The sequence below is a fragment of the Clavelina lepadiformis genome, chromosome 2 (genome assembly GCF_947623445.1).
Source record: "Clavelina lepadiformis chromosome 2, kaClaLepa1.1, whole genome shotgun sequence".
In the NCBI taxonomy this organism is placed as follows: Eukaryota; Metazoa; Chordata; class Ascidiacea; order Aplousobranchia; family Clavelinidae; genus Clavelina; species Clavelina lepadiformis.
Window position 1 is genome coordinate 21,783,727 of NC_135241.1, and position 24,957 is coordinate 21,808,683.

At 37.1% G+C, this 24,957-nt stretch overlaps 2 protein-coding genes across 2 annotated transcripts; one reads left to right on the forward strand and one right to left on the reverse strand.

Moving 5' to 3' along the window:
* Positions 1-259: 259 nt before the first annotated feature.
* Positions 260-6,632, reverse strand: LOC143445387 (5-phosphohydroxy-L-lysine phospho-lyase-like). Its single transcript, XM_076944454.1, has 12 exons — positions 6,384-6,632; positions 6,168-6,286; positions 5,708-5,867; positions 5,464-5,629; positions 3,366-3,479; positions 2,948-3,030; positions 2,378-2,471; positions 2,125-2,250; positions 1,612-1,766; positions 1,408-1,497; positions 1,177-1,285; positions 260-818 (listed from the first exon to the last, which is right to left on the reverse strand). Exons 1-12 carry the CDS (start codon positions 6,554-6,556, stop codon positions 696-698), a joined length of 1,512 nt encoding a protein of 503 aa, XP_076800569.1. The 5' UTR covers positions 6,557-6,632; the 3' UTR covers positions 260-695.
* A 3,965-nt stretch (positions 6,633-10,597) lies between these two features.
* LOC143446639 (uncharacterized) lies at positions 10,598-24,582 on the forward strand. Its single transcript, XM_076946377.1, has 34 exons — positions 10,598-10,879; positions 11,236-11,843; positions 12,014-12,113; positions 12,286-12,418; positions 12,658-12,886; positions 12,971-13,081; positions 13,250-13,387; positions 13,546-13,777; positions 13,847-14,011; positions 14,252-14,399; positions 14,658-14,759; positions 14,885-14,992; positions 15,105-15,248; positions 15,408-15,557; positions 15,691-15,884; positions 16,136-16,250; positions 16,505-16,667; positions 16,869-17,016; positions 17,276-17,440; positions 17,639-17,941; positions 18,187-18,388; positions 18,612-18,746; positions 19,035-19,105; positions 19,276-19,468; positions 19,641-19,802; positions 20,073-20,255; positions 20,701-20,871; positions 21,060-21,272; positions 21,505-21,713; positions 22,281-22,482; positions 23,162-23,404; positions 23,588-23,770; positions 23,964-24,090; positions 24,220-24,582. The coding sequence occupies exons 2-34, from the start codon at positions 11,309-11,311 to the stop codon at positions 24,372-24,374; spliced, it is 5,832 nt and encodes a 1,943-aa protein (XP_076802492.1). The 5' UTR covers positions 10,598-10,879; positions 11,236-11,308; the 3' UTR covers positions 24,375-24,582.
* The last annotated feature ends 375 nt before the right edge of the window (positions 24,583-24,957 follow it).

Consider the following 24,957-nt stretch of genomic DNA (forward strand, 5'->3'; position numbering starts at 1 on the left):
TTAACCTCTTTTGTAAAATGGTAAACCTAATAAAAGTTGTTTCTTGCAATTGAGCATTTCTGCAATATTAGACAATTTCCGCCGTCTGCTTTCCAGCTGTGTGATGTTTTCATTATGATAGGGCTAACATTCTATAGAGGTTGGCCTAAACTGTGGAATTTACTATTTTTTACACTTAACATAGTGTTGTCTTTTGTGTATTGTGCTAACATCTTGCTTCAAATTAGTCGTAATAAAGAAATGCACACAAACACATCGGTGGTTTTTCACTGATCGAAGCTGATTATCATCTTTATTCACACATGTACTACGTACTTAAACAAAGGCTCATGTATTAACTCTATACTCATTGAAAGCTCTCGCGACATCTATAAAAAGGCTAATGACCCCCAGGTTGAAAACCACTGTACTATACTATTACGTTACTTTTCGCCCAGCCAATGCCCAAAATCGAATGATACGGTACAAGTAACAAAACTATAAACAAGTTTCCCAGATAAAAGAGAAAGGCTTGTTCGACAAGCAAGAAAAGTTTACAACATGTAAAAACATTTTATAAATTGTCTGCTATTAACAAACTTTCCACCACAGTAAACACAGTTTTCATTACATACCATATATAAATGCTGAAACAACTTATAAAGCTGCTTTCACAAAGAGAAATATATAAGAATTAATATAACTCGTAACGATTATCAGTTTGTTGCTGCTGATAAATGCGACACATTAACTTCCTCAAGGTGACTTGTCCCAGTGCTGGGCTTGAGCGGCTTAATAACATCCGAGGTAGCAATCTCACTCATTACTTCGTCGAGCGACTTGGAAAATAAAAGTTGGGGTTTGATAGAAAAGAGTGACCGATAGTAGGCCATGCAGCCCGTTGTTAAAGACAAGCGGTTAGTATACGAGAATAGGTACGCGAAAAGTTGATTATGGGCATTTAGGGTTTAATTAGATTTAGATTACAAGGAAGATTTAGGTTATTACGTCACAAAAGCTACGTTAATTAACAAGAAAGTGTGAAAATAGCTATAGTAATAAATATCTTCGAATGAACGATTTTTCTCTATGAAATAGTTGGAGTCAATCTTATTACCTAACAATCTTGGCGTGTTTTAGATGCGCGAATAAAAAATTTTCCTCGACTTGGGAGACCTCATTTACTTGTGTACTTACCCAAACCACGTGATCAACGTTACTCCGCGAAAAGCACATGGGTGGTTTCATCTTCAAGACATTGTCGAACGCGCCGTCAACCGAGATTATGATACGTCGATTTTTCATCCTGTTAAAATACTTATATAAATGAAATGACAACTATATGTAAGAGAGTGTAACGCATGTTTTATCAAATTCGTCTAAATGGTTTATTTTCTCTGAAACCACAAGAATTTATCGGCAAATGACCTTCTGTGAATCTCATTCGCAACTGCGGTGCCGGGCTCTCGCGTCGACCTGTTTTTCACTATTTCAATTCCAACAAACAAGCCCATTCCCCTGCGTACGTGTAATACAAAGAATTATGATTTACTGTATATTTTCTGCAAATTACAATTGTACTACATACAGATGTGCGAAAATTAATTCTTGTAACTTTCCAAGCAACATTACCTCACGTCTCCGATGATTTTGTGTTTAAGCTCGAGCTTTTGAAGCTCTTTTACAGCATATTCGCCGACTTCCTGGGCGTTCTTCTTCAGCTGCTCATCTTCTATCACGTCGAGAACTGCGTGACCAATTGCGCAGGATACCGGGTTGCCGCCATACTACAACAAGAAATGTGTAGTCGCATTGGAAACACGTAAATATACCTACAACGGAGTAATACTACCACCTAAGAGATAGCGGTTTTAAATTCTGATATATTTTGAGAGTTAGGGCAATAGCATTAAATTGAGTTGAAGAATTTGCCCAAAAATTTTTAGTTCGGTTTTTCTATTGGAAATTTTGAGTTATTTCAGCGTTGGGAGTCAGGAATCTTGAAAACAAGCAAAATATGTAACATCTTGTTGTATAAGGCAAAAACGTCATCGTTAAGCATTTACACGCAATATTGTTGCATATTATCCGCTACTAAAATTCTGAAATTAGGCAAATAAAGTCACCAGAGATACATCTATTCACCGTGTTGAAGTAGGATGACACAATGTTGCCCAAGCTGTCAGCAATAGCTTTTGTTGTGATAACACCAGCAATGGGATGACCATTTCCCATCGGTTTGCCGATCGTAACGATGTCAGGAATGACATCCTGTTTACAAACACAGATTTCGTTCTCATGAATAGCCGGTATTTATGGTAGGAATATACAATCAAGGAATTGGTGAATATATAATCTACTATGTGACTGGGTATCTAGTCTTGCTACATTGCCTTACCTGAGTTTCAAAACCCCAGTAATGTGATCCAACTCTTCCGAATCCTACTTGAACTTCATCGGCGATACACACACCGCCTGCTTCCCGTACATATCTGAACAAAAACATCTCTGTTTTATACAGTGGTAGACCACTTGAAATGGCCGCAGAGAATTAAATTCTGGTGCCAGGTGTCTATTGATGTTCAAACCAAATTCTAGTAAACAGCCGGGCCAATTACAAATGAGATTTTGTGCATGTTTTTCTAGCTAAATTGCATGATATGCATACGAAAAGAAACTTAATATTTTTATAAGAACACAATATTGCCAAATCAGCATTGGCCTTTGTACTCTATAATCTATGATTATCTCTACTCAAAAAACAGTCACAAGCAATTTTTCGATGTACAACCAAAATACTTGACAGTTGTTTTAAAGCAAATTCTGCAATACTTTGCCAATGGGTTGGCAATAACAAAGCAGAAAAACGAACAGGAAAAATATGAGTCATCAAAACAAAAACTGCGACGGTGTCATTCAACTGCTTTTAGCAACTGTACAAAAGTCATGTGACCATTCGCTGTCCAACCTGAACGCCTCGGTCATGTAGCCTGGCGGAGGAAGGACCTGACCAGCACAGCTCTGGAGTGATTCCATTATGAAGGCCGACAACTGGGTAACAAGAAGAATATCTAACACTACACTCTAGGTCTAACTTATAGTTTATCGACAACCGCTATCAGCCATCATACCATAGTCACTCCTGCCAGAAAACTTACCTGTATTAGCAAACTCTGACAGTGATTTAGAACTACATTTCAAAACAAAGGGGTTTGCAATCAAATTTTTAGCTTTCAAAAACATTTACTTTCACCCCACGATAAAACATATCTGGCTGTTAACATGAATGTACGCTTATAACCAGCATCATCAAGCAAAACAAAGTTGCATACAAATAAGAAAATTGTTACTAAGCATAGAGTATGATACATATTTAGGAACTTTACCTGTTTACCATCCAGCTTGATGGTGTCAATGATCTTCTTCACCTCAAGAGCATAATCACGGCCAGGCGAAGCAGAATTAGCATGAGGGCCACGATACATGTCAGGGTTTGGTGCCTAGACAAGAATGCAGAAATATTACCATATTTTTAACATATAAAAGTATTTATACGTTCCATATGCATATTACTGTAATCAGAAACATCTTCTAACTCTATATACAATAAACCTCATCAATTTAGCCTTTATTTGTACTGTCAGGTGTCAAACCTACTGCAAATTCAGTTTTTATGGTGTTGTTAAGGACTCCAGGGTATTGGAAACTTGCTTTTTTATTTCTTACTGCGATAATAAGCAATACCAGAAAAAAAATGGAGTAAAAATTAGATATTTTGTCACTTGTGCTACTGTGTATATAAAATTCTTTTCCTATTGTGATGTTGCAATGATTAATTCATCACTATGTTGAAGAATTGTGTCTAAATTAGCAATATGCCAACCCTGAAAACCAAGTTTATATTAACACAACAATGATTTAAAATTTTTCAATCTAGGGTTTGAATTTTGTTGGCAATTTAACTAAAAAAGACACCCAAGAACATTGACCAGCAAGCCCTAAAATATCAACATACTGGATAAAAATTTGGCAATTTAATCAAAATTAAGCTTTTTTGTTTTTTTAATACCATGTTAATTTTTCTTGTTTTTTATGGAATGGCGTTCATTGTAACTGACAAGCCGAAAAAACATCATGTTTAATATGTTACACTGAAGCAATCTTTTTGGATTCTGAGAAATGTTTACATTTTGATTTGTTAACATAAAAATGGACCTAAAGAATACATCATTTATTTTTCGCCATTAACTGTGCAGAGTTATGGTCACTTTGGTTCCAAAAATTCTTTTGGTCACTTCGGAAAATTCTACATATCGGCAACTTAACTTCACAAATGCAAACCTACAAATATCATAATACACTTCTCTCAAAATGTTGGTCATGCTAACACATAAAACTTCACATGTATTTTTGCTGGGGAGAACTGATTATACCACTCTTGAGCATCCACTTGTTAATTATGGTGTTGCCAAGTAGCTTAAACAGAAACTTTAAACAACAATTTTTTTAGATCTCCTGGTGCTACCTAGGGGCCAAAAATTGTCAAAACTACTTTCTGTCCAAAGAAAAGTTGTTGGACTATTATAAAACTAATCTTAAAGAATATTTAAATCATTAGTGGGGTCGAGATAACATAGTAGTTTAAAAATGACAAGGAGACTTCAAAGTCAAAATTTTTGTTAATCCATTGAAAATATAAAAATCATAATCACGTAATTTGAGTTTAGCTGTTTGAGAGTGCATTAAATTCATAATTTATGTCTACAATAACAATGAAATATCACAAATAACTTTCAAGAAATGGCTTGGCAAACATGAAAGAGAACTGTGTTATACACCTCCCAAAAGCCACTACCTCATATTTGGAGATCTCATATCATATTTTAAAAAGTATTTAAAGTAGGACAAAAAACAAAATTTATAAAATATTGGATGAAACTTCATGAAATGACCCTATCATGAAAAATTCAGATGCAAACTGCCACCGATAAGCCTTTACAAAATTTTAGAAAAATTAGGGGTAACCAACTTGACTTCAAACAACAACATGACACATCTTAAAAAGGTTATTTGGATAAGATGTTGTATATTCTGTGCAAAGGAGAATGTTATCGTCAATGACTGCTGTGTGAAGGTTATTGCAGCCAACTGAAAGCTCAGGAAGCACAGCAATCTATTGTACGGACCGGGGGCACACTCCCGAGAAAAGTTTGGATTTACAAGCTTTAAAATGCATAAAATTTGGTTTTTTTTTCAAAAAACAATTTTTCTGGGAATTAAGTTGCTTATTAAACTTCAAACATATGACAGTCATGTGAAATTTAAAACAGTCGGTCACCCTGAGTTAGGGAATCAGCCACACCAAGGGAATTTCTACATATTTTGTATAAGTGCACCGGAATGATTAGACAACTTACTTAGGCATTTTTCAACTAGCTACATGATGTTAAAAAAGCACAACATTCTGAGAACCGCTCGCCTTACCACGTGGACGTATTTCGGTTTGTCGGCCATGCCATTCTTCCACTTATATGGGCTAATATCTATAGTAGACTGAATGTGGCCGTGGTATGCGCCGAATAACGTGATCACTTCAGAGCCACCAGTGTGAGCCCTGGCCAATCTCAGAGCCAGGTCGTTGGCCTCTGATCTGTGATAAAACGAGGTAAAGTTAACAAAAGCGGTAGCATTTAGTATTCCGCCGTTTATCAATCAGAAAATACTTAACCCAGAATTGCAGAGGAAACAGACGGTTAGTGGATCCGGAAATAGTTGCGTTATGCGTTTAACGTATGTTGACAAGTTGTCATGGAGATAGCGGCTGTTCGTGTACAGCTGTGTCATCTGCTGATAAGCTGCTTCTGATACAGCTGGGTGGCAATGACCAACTGAAAGTAGTAAAAAGACAAATTAATTATAAACTAGGTTGTGGAAAAGTCTTTAAACTGACGACGTTGCAATTGTTTACACAGCAAACACAGCAAACACAACAATGACGCAGGTCGAATTCAATAACCCGTCCACTTCTCGCCAACGATTGGTTTGTAAAAGTTACACCCCCTTTGGGCGTATCAAAAGCAACAATTAATTACATTTGTTTAACCTACACGCGCAGTTCAAACCGGGACGAATCGGTTACTAGCGGTTACCGCCGTCTGCAACAAGTGTTGGTATTCGAATATGCTCACCATGTGCAACGTTATTAATACAGTCCAAATATTGATTGCCCTCTTCGTCGTACATGTATTGCCGTTCGGCTCGAATTATTTTCAATGGGTTTTCGCGAAAATACAGGGCGGTGAGCGACCTTTAAACACAAAGAGGATACGATAATTTTAGAAAAACGGCTGACCTTCCATACGTGGCAACGTTTCACAAGCTTCGAAATTGTATTACTAAAGTACCCCAAATGCTCGTTCCTCAGTCGTAGTGTTTCTTCTTTTGGAAGCTGAGTCTCTGACGTCATAGAGACAGAGGTATCGTTTTGGTTTCCATCGCAAACTGAACTTGCTACAGAAACACTTCCGCTGCTTATGCCACTCGACCCGTCCGAACTACGACTATGTCTACGTTTCATAGTGCCGTTTAGCGTTTAATAAATTATGTTTGATATTGCCTAGCTCACAGAGCTCATCTGCAAATGGAAAAATTGTGACATATGCGTCGATGTACTGTACATTTACAATAACTTTCCACAAATCATTTTTACGCTGATTTTATAACTCTGTCACGTATGCCAAATGTTGCTTAAGCATTTCATTGTGGAATCTCCAACTAGTTACTAGTACATCAGCACTGATATTTTAATTTGAGTACGTATACTCTGTCTAGCCTAAATTCTCATAAAACGATAGACAAACTGTGAATAATTTGTAATGTGAAACCACTTTAATTCCTCAGATTACGTGAAACCTACTTACCTACATACTCATTACATTGCTTGCTTTTAACAATACAGCTTTCGATGTACTGTAGACTGAGGAGTTCGGTACCCTTAGTTCAGTGCTCACCTACTTGCAAGTACCAAAAAACATCACATACTCGCACAACACAATTTTCAAGCAGGCTAGTATTGGTAAACAATTCACGATTTCATGACAAAGCATGAAAGTGAGTATGTCTAGTATGGGCTCATAAAACATATTATGCGCAATAAATACCAATTGTGATTTGCACTGCACTGGTAATCTAGCATTGGTAAGCGATATTTACTAGGCAACACCGGAAGCTATATAGTATAGTATATGCAGAATGACCACCGTACATAGTAGCAGCGTTCATTTCTACAGCAATCTGATTAGCGATTGTACAAAGCCGCCTCTACCTGTCTCCCTCTTGAAATAAAGGCACACCATGATGGTAATGACGTCACTTCGCCTGTGTGCGCGGTACACAAAGCAAAGTATGGTGTCGGCGATACTGCACTTTGCTGCTCTCGCTTTTTATTGTAGCGCTGTGGTTGGTAACGACTGCAAATAAATTTCAGCGTTGCTTTACTTACTCTATGACATTACGTTATAAGTAAAACTTCATATGGATCCGAAGAAAACTTCTTCCAAAAGCTTAAAAAAATAACCACTAGAAGAAATTACACACTGAATTTGTTTAACTTTTCCTAAAGTGGATATAATTTTGATTCCTTGTTGCAATTCTTAAAGTTATATTGTCAAAGTTGCGATGCAAATTAACACTGCCATTTTTGTGGCGTTGGCGTTCCGTACACTTCTCTCTGTTCTGGTTGTCTCGTATTACGAAACCACCATTACTTCCACGCTCTTGCCACGCAACTACTGTGTTGTAGATCACGTCTTTCTTATGACATGACAAGCAGCGGCCCATTGATGTTTAAGACAAAACACATGATGCGCAAGGCGTGTTACTTGTCAAAGGTTTGCGTTTCAAGCATTGTGGACAATACAGTGCTGACCTACATCACTGTCTATGGTGTGATTTGGTCTCAGAGTACGAGTCAGTTCGTATTTTCGTTCTAAGAAGTTTGTTTATAATTACATTAATTAATTTACGTCACATAAGTAGACTAATGGTGTCGGAGCGTTAATCCGATTAACGACAATGTTTTAAAACTCATTGTTGGGCTTGTCTTCTTAAAACACAAAAGACGCAGAGATCATTTGTTAAATAAAACATTTACTTAAAAACTGTTGCCAGTGGCTCCGTCCATAATGTCTTATCACATGTCCAGTGGATAACAATTTCCCGTTGTGTTTCTTTTATTGGATATTTTTCGTTTTTTGTTTTCCTTTAAAATCTATTTTATTTCTGATAGCAAGCTGCAATTACTCGCTGTGCCCCAGCTGCTACTTCTTGCCTTTTGGTTTTCGTTTAAATCCGTTGTTAACCGTATGATTTTACCCGACGTTTTCAATTATAGTTCTTAAACTGAGCAGTTCTTTGTTTTACATGTGATTCTAAATTTCATTCGATTTGATCTACGCTCTGAAGAGGGATGATCTGATAATTATCTGAAACTAGTCAGCAATTATAAGAACAAAAAACATGTTTTTAACTAGAATTGTCGTAGCCATTGCTAATTTGTGGTATCTTATCTTATCATTTAGGTTCCAAGCTTACCCCTCCGCACTTGAAATAAACAATACATATCACATGTACATTTAGCATTTTAGAATTAAACTCTTGGCCTATTTACCACAAAGTTATGCATTTTAACCAAGTGAAAAAAAAATTTATGGAGGTTCAAATTCACAGTGATTTATCAGAGGAACAATATTATGACGGCATTTGTAACTAAGCCTGCAACCAATATAATGATCAGTACAAAATGAAAACACCAATGAATGTGAATAGAGTTCAATCTGTGTTTACATTAATATGTTTGTTTTAATATGTTTCGTCAAAGGAATAAGGTTAACATGAGAGCAAGATCAAAAATATTCGAATAACTTACCATCATTAACGCATGGAGTAGCCTAAGAACAAGATCGTATCTAGTTATAAGTGTGGAAAAGTTATGAGATCTTATTGCTTTGGTGAAATTATTCAGGCATAATCCGATGATGATATTATTCTGTTCTTGATATAAAAATGCGTTCACTCAAGCTTCGCTTAAACATCGAAATGAACTGAAATTAGGTTACATTTAACACAGTTCTCGATCTGACAAATCAAACTCAAGCTTTCGAAAGTTTCTTTTGATAAATAACAGTGAATTTACGAGCTGTTACTGCACTCTGCTATTGCCTTTGTCACTGGATTCATTACTTGTTATTTTTTGATGAAAGTTTTTAAGTTCAGCCTTTCAGTTTTCTTCCTGTGTTATATACTGTATTTGTTATTCTGTGCCCAAAAAATACAAAGTTAATTTGTGCTAATTGTCATAATTAGCCCTTAATCCTACGGAATTCTTGTGCAGATCTGATAATATTATAATATTATTAGCGTTGTATTTCGTTATTTACGATCTAACGCTGTGCTACATTTTGGCCCGGTTTCTTTTGCTTCCGGGTTATGTAAACCGCTCACCACAACGCACACAGCGTTCGCTCGATGTTAAGCCTAGTTTTGCAGTGACATTGAAACCACCTCTTTGAATGAGTTTTGAAAGCAGTTCATCGTTTCGATATGAATCTGTAGCTGCCACGGTGCCACCACGCGGTGATTCTTTCATTTAAACATATTTCTCTAAATCGTGTCTGCGTTGATTACTGCTATGTGTAGTATTTGTTTGCTATACATATATGGTGCGTACCTGCTGCTCGGGCAGACGAGATCAACAATCCAATTTGGGTTTGTAAGATTATGAATTGAAAATGGAGTAGGCTACGCTCGGGACAACTCGTGCTCACTGGGAAGAAACGCAACCTTCCTTACTCTTCATCCGGTGTCATAACTTTGCCGCAAATCAATAATACAGTTATATTAAAGAACACTGTCAGCTTTGTTAATGTACTGTGATGCTCAACTAGTCTATTAGTGGTTAAATAAATACGCACATTATCGGAATCAGATTAACGACAATCAATTTACATTTAATATTTAGCTAGCACATACCTTAGATATCTTATATATACTACATATAAGTTACATAACTTATACTACATATAACTTATAAACATATATATAAGATATCTATGGCACAGACTACTTTAAAAAACAAATTACGGTGTTTTAAAGTTGGGGAACTCCCTAATTAAAATTTATCTAAAATGTTTCATATTATTCGTTTTTAATATATTTAGTTAAAATTGCTATTTTAATTTAATATTAACAGAAATTAAGGTGTTAAGCTTTTACCTCAAAAAATTGTTTTAATTTAATTAATTTTTTAGCAAATGTGGAAATTACTACGTAGTTTTTCACTTATTAAACATTGTGGTTTTTATGACAATTGGTTAATTTGTTACCTAATTTCATTAAAGCAATAAAATTTATAAATGTTTTAGTAACATCCAAAAAATTAAAAAAAATGCATTTATTTTATTTTTTACTTGATAAGCGTTATGTTATTGTTTGACTTTCATAATTACATTTTATTTGTTGACATAAATAGTTTGATCAAAATTCTGATTTATTTTTTTTTGTAATCACCATGAGTAACCATAGAAATATAAAAAGCTTTGTGTACATTTACAACTTGTCATGGTAGGGTAAACCGTACCTTGCGTACAGCAGTATGTAGCTGGACAAATTATGGACACTTTTGTCTTTGGACAGTTGGACTGAAGAAGTTCCGTGTACAATTTAAACTCAGTGACGCATTCTTACTGCTTAAGCCCTAGGCATAAGCTAATTTCTGATGCATAAAATTTTTTTAGCCCCAGATAACTTGCAAACTCTTATGCATTTCACATCGCATGCTTCACTGACCACATGAGGACTAGGAATCATGAGGACGTCATGAGGACCAGGAATGCAAATATAGGTTTTAAAACTGAGTTTGTAATTATTAACTGGCGTATTTTTTGTATGCATTTGCAAATTCTGTTCTCAACTAAAGTAGATGACCAAAAGCAGTTATTACTCGTAGATTTATTATTTGGATTCTGTTGTATTATCGTCTTTCATATTTTAAGTCCATGGAGTTTTTATTGTTGTGATTTGTGGGCATATTATTTATATTTTTGCATCATATTTACTCTGTTATCATATTTACTCATACGTACTCTGCACAGTTAATGGTAGAAAATCAACAATACGTTACGAAAGCATAAGCAGCCAGAATTAGATGTTAGAAACTAAACTAAAATAAAATAAATGAATGATATTCTGTCTTTATAGGGGTCATGGTGAAATTCACACTTAATTGTGTTACTTTGGAAAATTAGGTTGGCAAGATAAATCATCTTAAGCAATGGGGTCTTCTAACCTCCAGCAATGGCAGGTTTATAACCCCCTTGACAAAAGCAACATTATCCCCGATGTTCCGAAAAGTAATAAACTGCCATTTTCCAAAGACAACTCCAAAGTAACCACCTCTGATTTACTCCAACCAAAGATATCTTCAGTTGGAGTGTGCCCATCAAGAAGTAGCATTAAGTTGGATGATCTAAAAGTGATGATGGTGGGATTGTCTGTCGCTGATGCTGGAAGAGAGAAAATCAATGAAACTTTAAACCAGGAAAAAGATTCTTTGAAGCCTACATTAACTGAAGATATGAAAGAAAACAAAACTGTTGCTTTAAAGCAAAAAATGCCGGCTATTTTAAATGCAGAAGGTACTACTATGAAAGCACAGTTTGCCATTCGAGCAAAGCCACCAACAATGCCCCGATCAACAATCAAAACTAGGAGAAAGCTGAATAAACCTTTGTCGCCTCCACCTAACAGCTCATCTGGAAAAAAGAGTGCATCGTCTACAACTTGCACAACTGATGATGAGATAAACGGTATGAGTTTTGTATTATGTCTTTTCTTGTTTCGTTTGATATCATTAATATATTTCTGGTCTCTGAACTCTTTATATCGCATAAAATGCTTTATGTATACGTATATAAAAAAGAAGTATATTATATATCTAATATCATAAATAGATCTATACTACCTTTGTAAATTTCAGTAAAAAGCAGGACAGTTTCATCAGCTCCCAGAAGTTCACCCACCGATCAAGGTACTGTGATGTCAGTTGAAATCACTGAACCTGCCTCTACTCCTGTCAGGTATGCTGTTTGTTGTGTGGTCGTTTCAAATGGTGTATTTTGCTGGTTCAGTAACTGTTTGTTGATGCATTACATTTACATAGGCAAATACTGAACCCATTCATACCAAAACTGAGTAATGCAGACCTGGCGGTCATAGTTTTTGGTGATAAACATCAGTATTGAATTGTAGATCAATCGATGACATGATTCAAACTTTGAGGTCTTCACGACATGCAAGTGGAAGCCAAAAATCCACATCTGATCAGAAGATTGATGAGATTTTAAAACAAGTCATGTCCCATGCGCAGGAATGGATGAATGAAGTATGGGCGTTGGGGTCATATGTAACTGTTGTAATATTATGACATTCTATGTTAACACATGCTGTAGTGAAATGCATATATAAATGTTGCATTTCCTACTTTTTGCTGCTGCGTAATCATTATGAATACATGTTAATAACAGTATGTAAATAAGTGTTTAATTGTTTAGCAAATATGGAATTATATTGCCATCGGTTAGAAATAAATTATGTTACTTTTCCTGCTCTTTGAAACTGTAGTCACTTGGGAAAGATCATAAAGACTCTTCTGATCAAGACGACGACCCTATACAGCAAGCAGAGAAGGTCAGCTATGAAGCTGACAATGAAGAAAATATTTCCCCTCATGATTTGGATGGTAAAAGGCATGTCACCAGTGTCAAATCAGTCACCATTGAAGAAAAATTTATCGATATGGACGTGTCTGACACCGTTTCAACTCTTGCCAGCCAGATTTCAGCTCCGGCAGGTTGAGTATTCAAATGACATGTTTATCACTTTTGTAGTCAAGCGGGTTTTTAACCTAGCGATACTTTTGGTTTACTCTTTACAGGTATACCTGATGTGTCGACTATTTTATTGAGAAAATCATCACATGGCATGAGAGGCACAAGCTCACAATTCAGTGCCCTCTCTTCCCCTGTGGCATTGATGCAAGATGATGGTAATAACATTTCGTTTTCAGTTCATTTGTCAAATTCTGTAATTATAAGTCAGATAATAGCAAGTTATTAAGCAATGGACATTTTAGTTTCCTAAAGTCTTTGATGCTTGTACAAGCAAAAAGAATTATATACAAAACGTTTTTTATGTCCAGTTTAATATTTCACAGATGACATGTGGAATTATGAGCAGGCAGTCCGAGACCTAAACATGTCCCTGGATGTTAAAAATGATGATATAATCAGCATTCAAGGAAGTAATCCTCCACTTTTGGAAAAACCAGTTGCCGGCTTTCCTCAAAGCAAAGGTGTTAGATATTAAAGTTAATTCTGTACACAGCACTGTGTGTATACTAGTATACAACACATGCCAATAATTTAATATATTGTACACCAATACCTTGTAATGATGTGGCAGATCACTTTGAAGCGATTTATTCTTGGTTTTTGTTTATGCGTCAATCAGAAATATCTGGCGCAGGAGATTTTTCCCAACCGTCTTTCCACAGTACTGGAGGGAAAATTCACAGACTCTGCCTCCTCCCAGCAATAAAAGAATTAACAGTAAATCCAAGAGAGTTTACTCTATCCAAGATCACGCACACATCATCGGATGTTGATCTGACATCGCTTGGAAATACAGTCACACATGTTATTCCTGAGAATTTAGCAATGCACAAAAAAAATGCAAACTTGGAGTAAGTGCCCATTAGCAGTATGTGGTTTCTTTTTTGGAAATAGATTTAAATTGTGATATTATTCTGCAGGGAATTCAAAGCTGAAACGGGTTCTGGGAACCGAGACAAATTACCAAAACCTAAACAGGAAAATCACCTGGATTCTAGCAAACTGGATCCTCTTGACATCGATGGGTGGAGGACATTGGTGGAAGGAGAGTTTGAGAAAGTCGATTACTCCCTCCATGGATCAAAGTAAGTTTTTACTTCTTCTTTTTGTAAAAAATACCGGAGGAAATGGTATTGCGAAAGTATTTGCTGTAAAGTTCTTAAGTATATTTGCTTTTGCTCTGCAGAGTTTTTAGTTTATATTTTTAGTAGTGGGAGAAGGTAATCAGAAGAATTCTATGCGCATTTTCAGTAATTTTGGCGTTTTGAAACACACTGTTTGCACAATTATATATTGAGTATAAATGTTTTACGTTATTTTGGTAGAACTCACGCAAATGAATGGGGTGCCTGGAGAATGTTATGGACAGTGGCACCACCCAAAATGTCATTGTCTACATCAGCTGTTAAAGCCCTTGTCTTTCCTCATTATCACGGGACCAGGATATCTGCCCCCAAGCGAGTTAAGGAAGAGGTACGACACTGGGATTTTGGACATAGATTATGGTCCATAATAATTAACATGCTCTGTCCTGTTTGATTTTGACATTTGACGGACTAAGATATTCAGAACATAAATAGATACTTACGATAAAAAAGTGTTGTACTAAAACAGAATCAGAACCATTGCTTAACACTTAACACTTGCTTCTTAACTATCAGCAGCTACATCAAAATATTGTAGTATATTTGTACCAGTGTACCGAAGTTCACTGAATATCAATATTGATAGAGTTGGCTTGGAGAAGACACTCTGTCGGATATTTACCTCGAGGACGAAGATAAGAATTTAACTTATGAAAGAACTCTCCGCAGAAGGCATAAGTCAGCTGAGGTAAATTTAACTGTGATATTGTAAGCAAGTACAGTATTTAACCTACATAGATCTGTTAAGATGCAAGCCAAGTTACAATTGATCTCTAAAGAAGTTTTTCTTATTGTCTTCATTTTTGCTACTAGAATCTTCCCACAGTTTCGCTTCTAAAGGAGAGCACGATGCCAAAACGGCCAAACTCAGGAATGAATTTGGCTAAGTTTGATGAAGATGAATACTCCATAAACTGTGTGGTGAGTTTCATCCTCATGCACTGTGACGAAGCACTTTGTGATACTTGCACTCAGCTTTACTCGCATCCACCAACAATATAAAGCACACCTGTTATTCGGCATATTAATCCAGGTGAAGACCGATTACACCTCTAATACCATGGAAGTGCAACAGCAGAAAGAATCCGTTTTCCAGCAGCACTCAAAACAAACACAGCCTGTTGTTGACGAACCTGAACATGAACTTTTTGAACCGATTGCAAAAGCTTCCTCTTTGGTTGGTGTTGTCGTCATGACCTCAAAAATTTATTCATTTAAATTGGCGATAATTGTTTCAAGATGATTGTTCTATTTTCATTAAATTTGGAAGAAAATTACTGTCAATTTGTGCAATTAGAGCTATTTTTTGTGTAACTACAACTGCCCGATTATTCAGACTACCCACATCACCGCTAGCCAAAGAACTTTGCCATTGTCTGCCCCAAACTCTTCTCCACCTATAATCAGCCAACCAGAGAGCCAAGGGCTAGCCAGACAGGCCAAAAAAGCTGAAAGGTCTTACGTGGTTTACAGTAGGAAAAAGCAAGTAAGTTAACAAATATGGAACTGTTTCAGGTCGTGCTTCACTCCTGGAACTCTAAATGATCAAAATTCAGTTTTTAAAACAAGTCTACTGCTGTTAATTTTGAACGCTTTTTTAACAAGTAAAAATGTGACAGCGCTCCAGAAGAAGCAAAAAATTTGTTCAAAACGCTAAGAAGCGTCTGACGTCATATAAACCTCTCTCTCTGGTGAGATCTCAGTCTGCCAGTTCATTTTTTCCCACTTCGTGTAATGAGTTAACTGAAGTTCCTCAAAAAAGGCCACAATCAGGGAAAAAGAAATTGCATGGGAAAATTACAAGATCCACCAGGTAGCAGACAGAAAATTGGTTACCGCAACTTACCGCTACTTTAATATTCAAAATATCTGTGAAGTTCACTGAAATTGCTAATTGTTAAATAATGACTTATCATCATTTAGCGGAATACTAAACAAGAAGACAAATTAAATGATTAACGCAGTGTTGCTAAAATAATTGACAACAACAAAATAAGCAATATACTCTTTTCTTCATACTATGACTTGTGCTCCAAAACGTCTATAATAATTATTATCTAACAGCATTCCTGACATGAGTAACTTTACCTGGTTCATTTCCCGTCATCAAAAGTACTACGAGAAGATTAAAGATATGAGGGAATGGGTCCGAGAAATTTGGAATGTCTGGTTTGACGAGGTAGGTGGTGCATTAGTGATTAAGCGATTACATTGGAATGTTGAATACCAGTACATCAATTCTATGATATGTGTCAATTTCTATGCAAATTTCGGGTTTTTGCTTTGTTGTTAAATTAGTTAAATAATTATATGGTTTGGGTATTAAAGTTATGTTAGCTTTGATTAAACTATTAACCATCCACTCTCAGCTATGAATATACAGTATTGTTAACCTGTTGTATTAGTTTCTTTTTTATTCTTTGTGCTTTTTAGGTGTTTCCTGAAGAATCAGACGAGGAAAGTTCTTTCTACGAAAAGGATGAAGATGTTGATGATTTTGATGACGAAGAATCAAAGAAACGTGAGGAAGAAAAGATGCGCACGGATCATGTTGCTATCCCTGATGTTATTCCCCCAGCTTTGTCTTCCGTACCGGGTGTGTACTTACTGGCATGTCCTCTGGCAGTGTCTTTCTCTTTTAACCATATAGTTCTGATTTCTTATTTACTTCATAACTAATCAATTATTAAATATTGTGGTATTTTTAGTTAGATTAATTTATCAGTAACTTTTGTTGATAACAAGCAAAAACAGAGTAGAAAGAGCGCTTGGAGTTTATCTTTGCCTCCCATTACAGTGGATCTGGAAAAACCGGAAGAAGTTCTTCGCGGCGCTCTTGCGGACATAACAAAGGAAATTTCGGAGCTTCCAAGTCATGAAACATCTATCCGTGCTTGTCATCTTTCAAGGAGAGGCGCGCTTCTCAGGAAACTGGGAGAAATAAAGTAAGTTCCCTCACAGCGCAATTGCACAGTAACCCAGGGAGCTTGAAATTGACATCTTTACTTTGTAATAAGTCTCTAGATATATGTCATAGCATAGTTGTAATATCTGCATTTTCTTTCAAACCTCCTGATATTTGTAAAATTTATAGCTAATTGCACAAGGCTCATATAATTTCATGCATCCTGCGCATTACGACATCAATGCTTTTCCGTTTGTAATTCGGCAATGAAATCTTTCATATTTTTCTTCACTTAAAAGGCGAGCAAATGACGATTTAGACGAGGCAATTGCACTTGAACCAAGGCTAGGCCAGGCATACTGGCAACGTCATCTCATACGACTTCTACGTAATCAACAACATGAAGCCCTGGACGACTTGAACGTTCTGCTCAAGATTAATAAAACGAACGTGGATGGTTACCGGTAGGACAAAGTGAAACTTTCGTATGTTTTACATTTTTTTGTCACCTATCTAAGCGAGTTTCTTGTGTACTGTTTGTCTAATTGTGCACAATTTATAGAAATTGGCTTACAAATTATTATGGAATCAAAAACAAAATATTCGTTACAATTTTCGGGTCCCTCTGTCGTAATTTAACACCTTTACAATTGCATTTTAAGATCTAGAGCTGATATTTTTGCCACACTCGGAGATTACACGATGGCAGTTGTCAATTACAGTCAGGTGATAAAACTTGCGCCCGACAACGAGGAGCCATACTTCCAGAGGGCTTCAATATTTGAGAAAACGGGAGACATGCTTCTTGCCATGGAAGACTACGGTTCAGTTGTGCGCATAAATCCAACTAGGACTGATGCTTTGTTGAAGCGGGCCTTGTTTAGTTTCAAGAAAGGTTCCTGGCACTCCGCCGTGACGGATTTCACGCAACTTATCCAGAAAGAACCTCTCAATGCACAAGCGAGGTCATTTATCATACAATTTTCGCCATCAGTTATAGTATATACTATGTATGATTTTTTTTTTGGAAAACAATACCAAGGCAATTTAAGTTGAAAACTTTCACCTAAACTTGACCCATTTTATGCAATAAAACTTATTTATATTTAGTGTTGTGCAGCGCGGCAGGATAAAGAATTTGTCATTTCTCAATCGTACATATTCTCTATGGCCTATGCAATTCGTGCTTCATCTTCTTTACTTAACACAGGATGTACCGGGGGCGAGCTTATGCTGAATATGGGAATCATGAATGCGCACTCCGCGATTTATCAGCGGCGATTCATCTCGACCCCTTGAACCCCATTGCCTTTTACCATCGCGGAGCTCTGCTTCGAAAGGTTGCCCCAAACAAGGCTTTGCAGGATTTGAGTACTTCTTTCCTTTTAGACAACTCGGAAAAGAATGTTCTGGTGAGTCCACGACACTCGGATATTATGTAACTGCAATCATACTGAACTTTTTACATAGCATACTGTACGTACCTTGAGGTTTGGCAGCTTTTTGCATTTAGAGTAATGCTCGTTGCCTATTACCAAGGATTTTAAACCACGTCATGGGATAGGCTTAGAATATACTTCAACGGCGCACGAGATGATTTACAGCGTTACATGCATTGTGCCTATTTTGTTTCAGGCTGTTTTGCATCGAGGCATTTTGTACAGTGAGTTGAAGAAATATCAAGAGGCGATGGCAGACTTCGAACAGACTCTAAGACTCGACCTTTCAATGGCTTGCGCACACGTCAACATCGGACTGATTCACCTGCAGGTAAGTTGCTTCGTACACAACTTTCTGTAATGCATCCAGGTGTTTGAAAGGGACTATTTTGAGGGACCGAAACAGTCCCTTAAATTTGTCCAACGGCCTCTCAAAATTTATACTTCTGCAACTGCAGCAGAAAATCAGGAATTCGTCTTCAAAAAATCGCGGTCTCTTAAAATTACTTAGCGGTCGCCATAGACAAATCTTTATTAACTTTGCATCTACTTAGTTCTCGAGTATAATTAGAACAATGAAAATACGTTTGTGATTAGAATGATTTTTTTGTTTCGAAAGGTGACTGGGAACTACTGGGAAGCAGTGAAGCGTTTTACATTTGCCATAAAAGGAGATCCGACTTATACAAGGTGAGAATTTCTGAAACTGTATTTTCACGTTTTTAGAGATTTTATATTTATGTAACACTTGATCGTCTCCATATTTCCTGCTGAATACGTTGTGCAACTTTTCTGAACTGGGTCAAAGTATAATCTTTGAAAGTACGACGCTGTTTTTACCCTTTGGGTTTATGTCTTAGATCATACGTGTGCCGATCTGACGCACTCGCACGAATTCACGAATATCAAGCCGCTGTTCGTGATATAACTAGAGCGATTCACTTGCAGCCTCAAGAGCGCCATCTTTACTTGAGACGCGGACGACTTTTACTTCAACTTAAAAAGCTCAAGTTGGCTGCTTTCTGTGTCCGGCATATCGCCACTCTCGAAAAGGCCAGTGATAATGCTAATTTAAATACAAGTAGCAACTTTAAACGTAAAGTTAATCAACTTTCAAGATACCCAAGTTGTCTTACGCACCAAAAAATGTCCGCCGCGTTTCAAGCTTGTGTAAGTTTCGACTTGGGAATCTCAATTTTTAACGTGGATGTGCATTTTGAAACAGGGTTTCGTGTCCACATCTCCCACCCAAGAAGCGGTTGTGCAATCTTTCCTTGGAAGTCACACTGCTGCCGTGGATAGCCTCAGCGTTGCTTGTCGCACCAAGCCAGTGCCTGATATGTACGTTTTGCTTTCTAAGACTCTTATGAAGGGAAAAAGGTATAAGGTAAGTTTTCAATGTGAGGCGATTCGCGTTTTATTACATAAAGCTTTAGCTAGAATTAAAATACAACGTCAACAGGAGAAGATTATATATTAGATCGTCAACAGAACGATTTTAGATACAATATAATAATAAATAATAATACAATAATTTGCAGCTCACTAATAAGTGCAGGAAAACTTCAAGTCTTAATTACAGTGCAAATAGTATATTTTCACATAAACCCCAATTACTTTATAGTAGAATTCGTTCAGTTATACTTTATTTGCTCAGGAGGCCATAACTAACCTAAAAAATGCTCTGGAATTGTGTACATTATACACATATGGGGACACAAATAACAGCGCACATCAAGCCCCGGCAGAGACGGCAGAAATGCATTTTCTCTTGGGTCAATGCCACACCGAGATGTTCAAACACCCTGAAGCTCTCATGGCATACAACCAGGCGCTTAAGGTACTACTGTTGCAACTAGCCGTATACCAGTACAACGTACTTTATTGTGATAACGATTTTAACATGTTGCCTTTGGTTTGGTGCAACTGGCTTAGCTTTGACTTATTGCTTAGTGTTTAGCTCACTAGAGCTGCTATCGTAATTCCAACGCCGAAACTTTTCGAACCATAACGTAATAGGAATCCTTACTAAGCACTTATTGCAACTTCTTGTATACTCTTTACTTTTTAGTATACAATTCCCAAAACAACCCAAGCCCAAAAAATATTTTAAAATGCAGATATCATTAACAGATTTTCATTTTTGATGTGCTATTTTATGCATTATGGGATTATTTCGATGTCGTTATGCATAGTACAGTAAACCCAGTCCCATTTAGCTTTATGGCTTCAAATGCTGTTTAACTTTTGTGAACTTCAACGATGTTGTTAATGTATTCTACTAGGTCAACCCAAACTTTGCAGAGGCTTATTATTACAGAGGCCTCTGTAGATTGAAGCTCGATCATTCGAAGGGGGTCCAGGATCTCAATAAGGCTCTAGTGCTGCAGCCTACCCTGTTTGAAGCTTATCTTAGTCGTGCTGCCTTTTATAGCACCAAGAAAAGATACAGCAAGGTGAAATTTTTTACTGATTATTTTAGGTTTGGAAACTAGTCTTTTGAAGTTGTTAACGTTACGTACATGAAGGTATTACTGTATATCAACACAAGTTTATTTGAAAGTTGTAGCAACTATATCAATACAAACTTTAAAATGTGGAAATCATTTTAGGATTATACTTTCAAATATTCTGTGTTTTTTAGGCAATCCTGAACTGCAACGAAGCTCTCCGGTTGCGACCACGAAGTGTGAGGGCGCTGTTGTGCAGGGGAGCCCTCAAGTTCCTTATCAGTGCGTTCCATCATGCAATCAAAGACCTGACGCAGGCGATCGAGCTAGACAAGCAATGTGCCCTCGCATATTATAACCGCGCTGTGTGCTTGCATAAGACCAAGAAATACAACAGTGCTTTGAAGGTTTGTAGGTAGATTATATTTGTAAGTTTGAGATCAAATGGCGTTGTATGGCTTAATATGTGTCTCTTCGGCTAAAATTTTACGGTTACGTTTTATAATCACGTTATTTTAATGACGTCTCTCCAAGTTAATTACGTTAAGGTAGAACTTTGCTTGAATTCCAGTCTAATTCGTAAACAAGCGTTGGGTTCTGTGAGAATTAATTTAGGAAAACCTAAAACTATTTCCCCAGGACTACAGTATCGTGTTGACGTTGACGGAAAACGACCAAAAGACAACGTCAGAGTCTCTCAGGGTGCAAGTCTTTGTAAATCGAGCACTCCTTTACCTCCATTCCGAACTTCAGGATGCCCAGAATGCCGCTTTAGATCTCGAAGAAGCTACTCTTCTCTCTCCAAATAACACCTGCATCCTACATACTATGGCTCTCTGTTATCACAGGTAGGATATTTCGGACTTGGTGGTCCGTGTAAAATCATTAACTGGAATGTTACGGGTTCGATTCTCGATCATGTCGACAGAAGTCACATTTTTCTACGTCATAGGTGTAAAACTAGACTTCGGTTATCCAGAGGGTTTATACCACAGAAAAATTTGCCATTAACTTGTACTTATTCAAACAGAATATGTAAGCATAGTTAATGAAAGGAGCAAGCAGTAGAGTAAACAAAACAGTTAAACAAACAGCAGGTTACAAAATACCACACAGCCATTGCTACACCGCAACTCATTCAAGGTTTCTCAATGAGGTCACAATCAAACTTATAGCAAAACCAGTGAAGTATGACAAATAATAAATGATGTCATTAAATTTCACTGTACCCTTACCAATGTAACCAGTACAACAAATGTAAACAGCCAAGGCAACGTTAAGAGACATAACAAAACATTAACAGTAGGCTTAAAGCGACTTCTATGTTTCACCATTCCTGCACGGTGGAAATTGTTAAGAGAAAACGAATAAATTTGTGTAAGGTTGTGCTAAATATCTTAAAACCCATTTTTCAGACTCAACGACCTTCAATCGGCCAGCTCAGCCTACACGCGATGCCTAGAAGTCGACCCGTACTTTCTTGCCGCCTACGTGGGCAGGGGTGACGCATTTGAAGACGCAGGAAACTTCGCCGATGCTAAAGCAGAATATCAACGTGCGCTGAAATTAGATCCGTCCTACGTTGTGGCTAGGGTGCACCTGGGATACAATCTGCAGGTAAGTGGTATGGGAAGGAAATAGAGTTGATTTTAATTTTGGGAGAGTTAAAACAGACTTCCTGTACCAAATTGCTACAATTCAGAAAATGAAAGCAGATTTATTCAGACACTAACACGTTTTGGACTTAGCGTAAGTTTCTCATCAGAGCATTTCACAATCCAATAATTACAGTTTTTTTAGTACAAACGTTTGTATATGATTCAAGGTAAATAAAATGTTTTTGTCAGAAGCTATATTCTGTCGTATTCTGGGTAGGTTCTTTTTGGTGATAACTGATAAACTGAATAACTTTTCTTTGGTCAAATCTGCCCATCTTGACAGTGGTGTAGCCAGAAAAAAAATTTGGGGGGCCAAATATTTCATGAGTTCAAGGAAACTACAAAGTGTTTGTTTTAAGACATCGCCACCTGATGTAGAAGCCTATAGAATAGACAAAAAAATTTTGGGGGGGCATGGCCCCTTTCGCCCCCCCTGGCTACGCCTATGCATCTTGACCGTATTCTAACGTAACCATATTTTTGAGAAATTAGTACGAAGTCTGTTAAATTCTAAGGCCTTATTATTAATTTAAGGCATTATGTTGCCCCTAAACCACTCCAGATGATGTTCACAGCTATACACCCACACTTAAGCGTAAGTTCGAGCAATGCTTTTGAAACGACTCCGTTATTTTTAGTTATGTGGTCGTCTTCAACAAGCCTGGGCACAGTTCAGCAAAGCGATTAAACTTGATCCAACCTGCCAGTCAGCTCTCGAAGGAAGAGCGATCACGTGCCTGCACGCAGGAGACTTGTTTGCTGCATCACGTGACATCGCCATTGCGCTAGAGCGAGGTCAGCCAAGCGCGAGATTGCTGACGGCATGTGGCGTCGTCCATCAGACCCAGCGCGACCTTCACACCGCCATGGCGTATTATAATGTAATCAACCCGTTTATTATGAATAATGTCATAGTTTTTAATTGTCTATGTTTTTAGTATCACGTCTGTTGTACTCCTTAGCGCGTAAGCTATCAATCTAAATCGTAGTTTTTGGTCAAATACTTTACGTTTCCCAACAAGAACTCTGTTTCATGTCAATGAGCCTGTTTGATATTTAAACAGAGAGCACGAGCACTGGACCCATTCTACACACCAGCCCACTTCAACGCTGCAGTCTTGTACATGAGAGACAGAAGGTTTCCTGATGCATTGGAGTGTCTTGAAACAGTCATCGACCGAAATCCTAGAGACAGTGCCGCCATCTTGAATCGGGCAATCACACGTGTCTTCCTCAGTGATGTAGAAGTAAGGACCTTTTTCTTTTTCGAAGAAAAGTTCGAAAATGGAATTTTATATCGGCTATTTAGATGTTCATATTTTTGCTGATCTTTGGTAATTTGTTTTAATAAGTAATGTCTAATTTTCGGTACTGGGCTTTGTATGTAGACTGGCTTCTTGGTTTAGTTTTTCAGCTTTTTATTGCAATTTGTTTTTCCAGGGAGCATTGAACGATTTCAAGCAAGCCCACACTCTAGATCCCACCAACGCTCACATATTCTATAACAGAGCCAATCTCTACTGTAGTTTGGAAGATTTCAAAAATGCAGAAAAAGACTTTACAGCAGGTTGGTTCTTACTATGTTGACCTGAGTTCGATTTAATCCGTAAACGGATTAAATAAGACAATTTGAAAGAATTTAAAAGATTGTTTTCATCAGAGCACTTTTATACGTTATAATTTGCTTTCTTTGTAGCATTTGACATCAACCAAAGCGATTACTTGTCGTTGAAACGAAGAGCTGACGTCAGAGGTCGCCTTGGAAACAAAAAAGAGGCGATTGAAGATTACAGACAATCTTTGCTTATTTTCGAGAAACATGCCAGATTACAGCGATTGAGGGCGAACTAATTCATGTGATTAGATTATTTCCTAAAAAGTTGAATTGTTTTAAGGGACGTTTTATTTAAGCTTTTAATTTTTATTTTTGGATGCTTTGTCCAAAGGAAAAAAGCAGCACTTCTGTGGCAAATATAGTTATGTAAACTTTAAAGATTTACTTTTCTATTTTGTATATGAAGTTGCTTTTGTATGGTCGATAAGAAAGCATGAATTTGCACTGTGATTTCTATAGAACAGTTTGCGTTTTGTCAGCACAATACCTCCTTGGCTCTTACTTTTCTTTTACTCCGCCATATTTTCATAAATATAACATGGCATACGAATGATAAAAAGAAAAGCTTGTAATGACATGCATATACGTAAAGTGGATTGGAATCTTAAACAGAATACGTCCAGCTAGTTTTCAGCAAAACGTGCTTAATGGAAATTCTCTGCCCAGGTCAACCAGCACTATTCCGTATAAGTAACCATTGAAATATGTAGGATTAATGCACTAAGAATATCTGCAAATGACTTGGTTTAATGCGGAAGTTATTCCCACGATCAACGGACTGGCGAGCCTTGTTGTCGCTGTACGCTGCAGCCATGACTT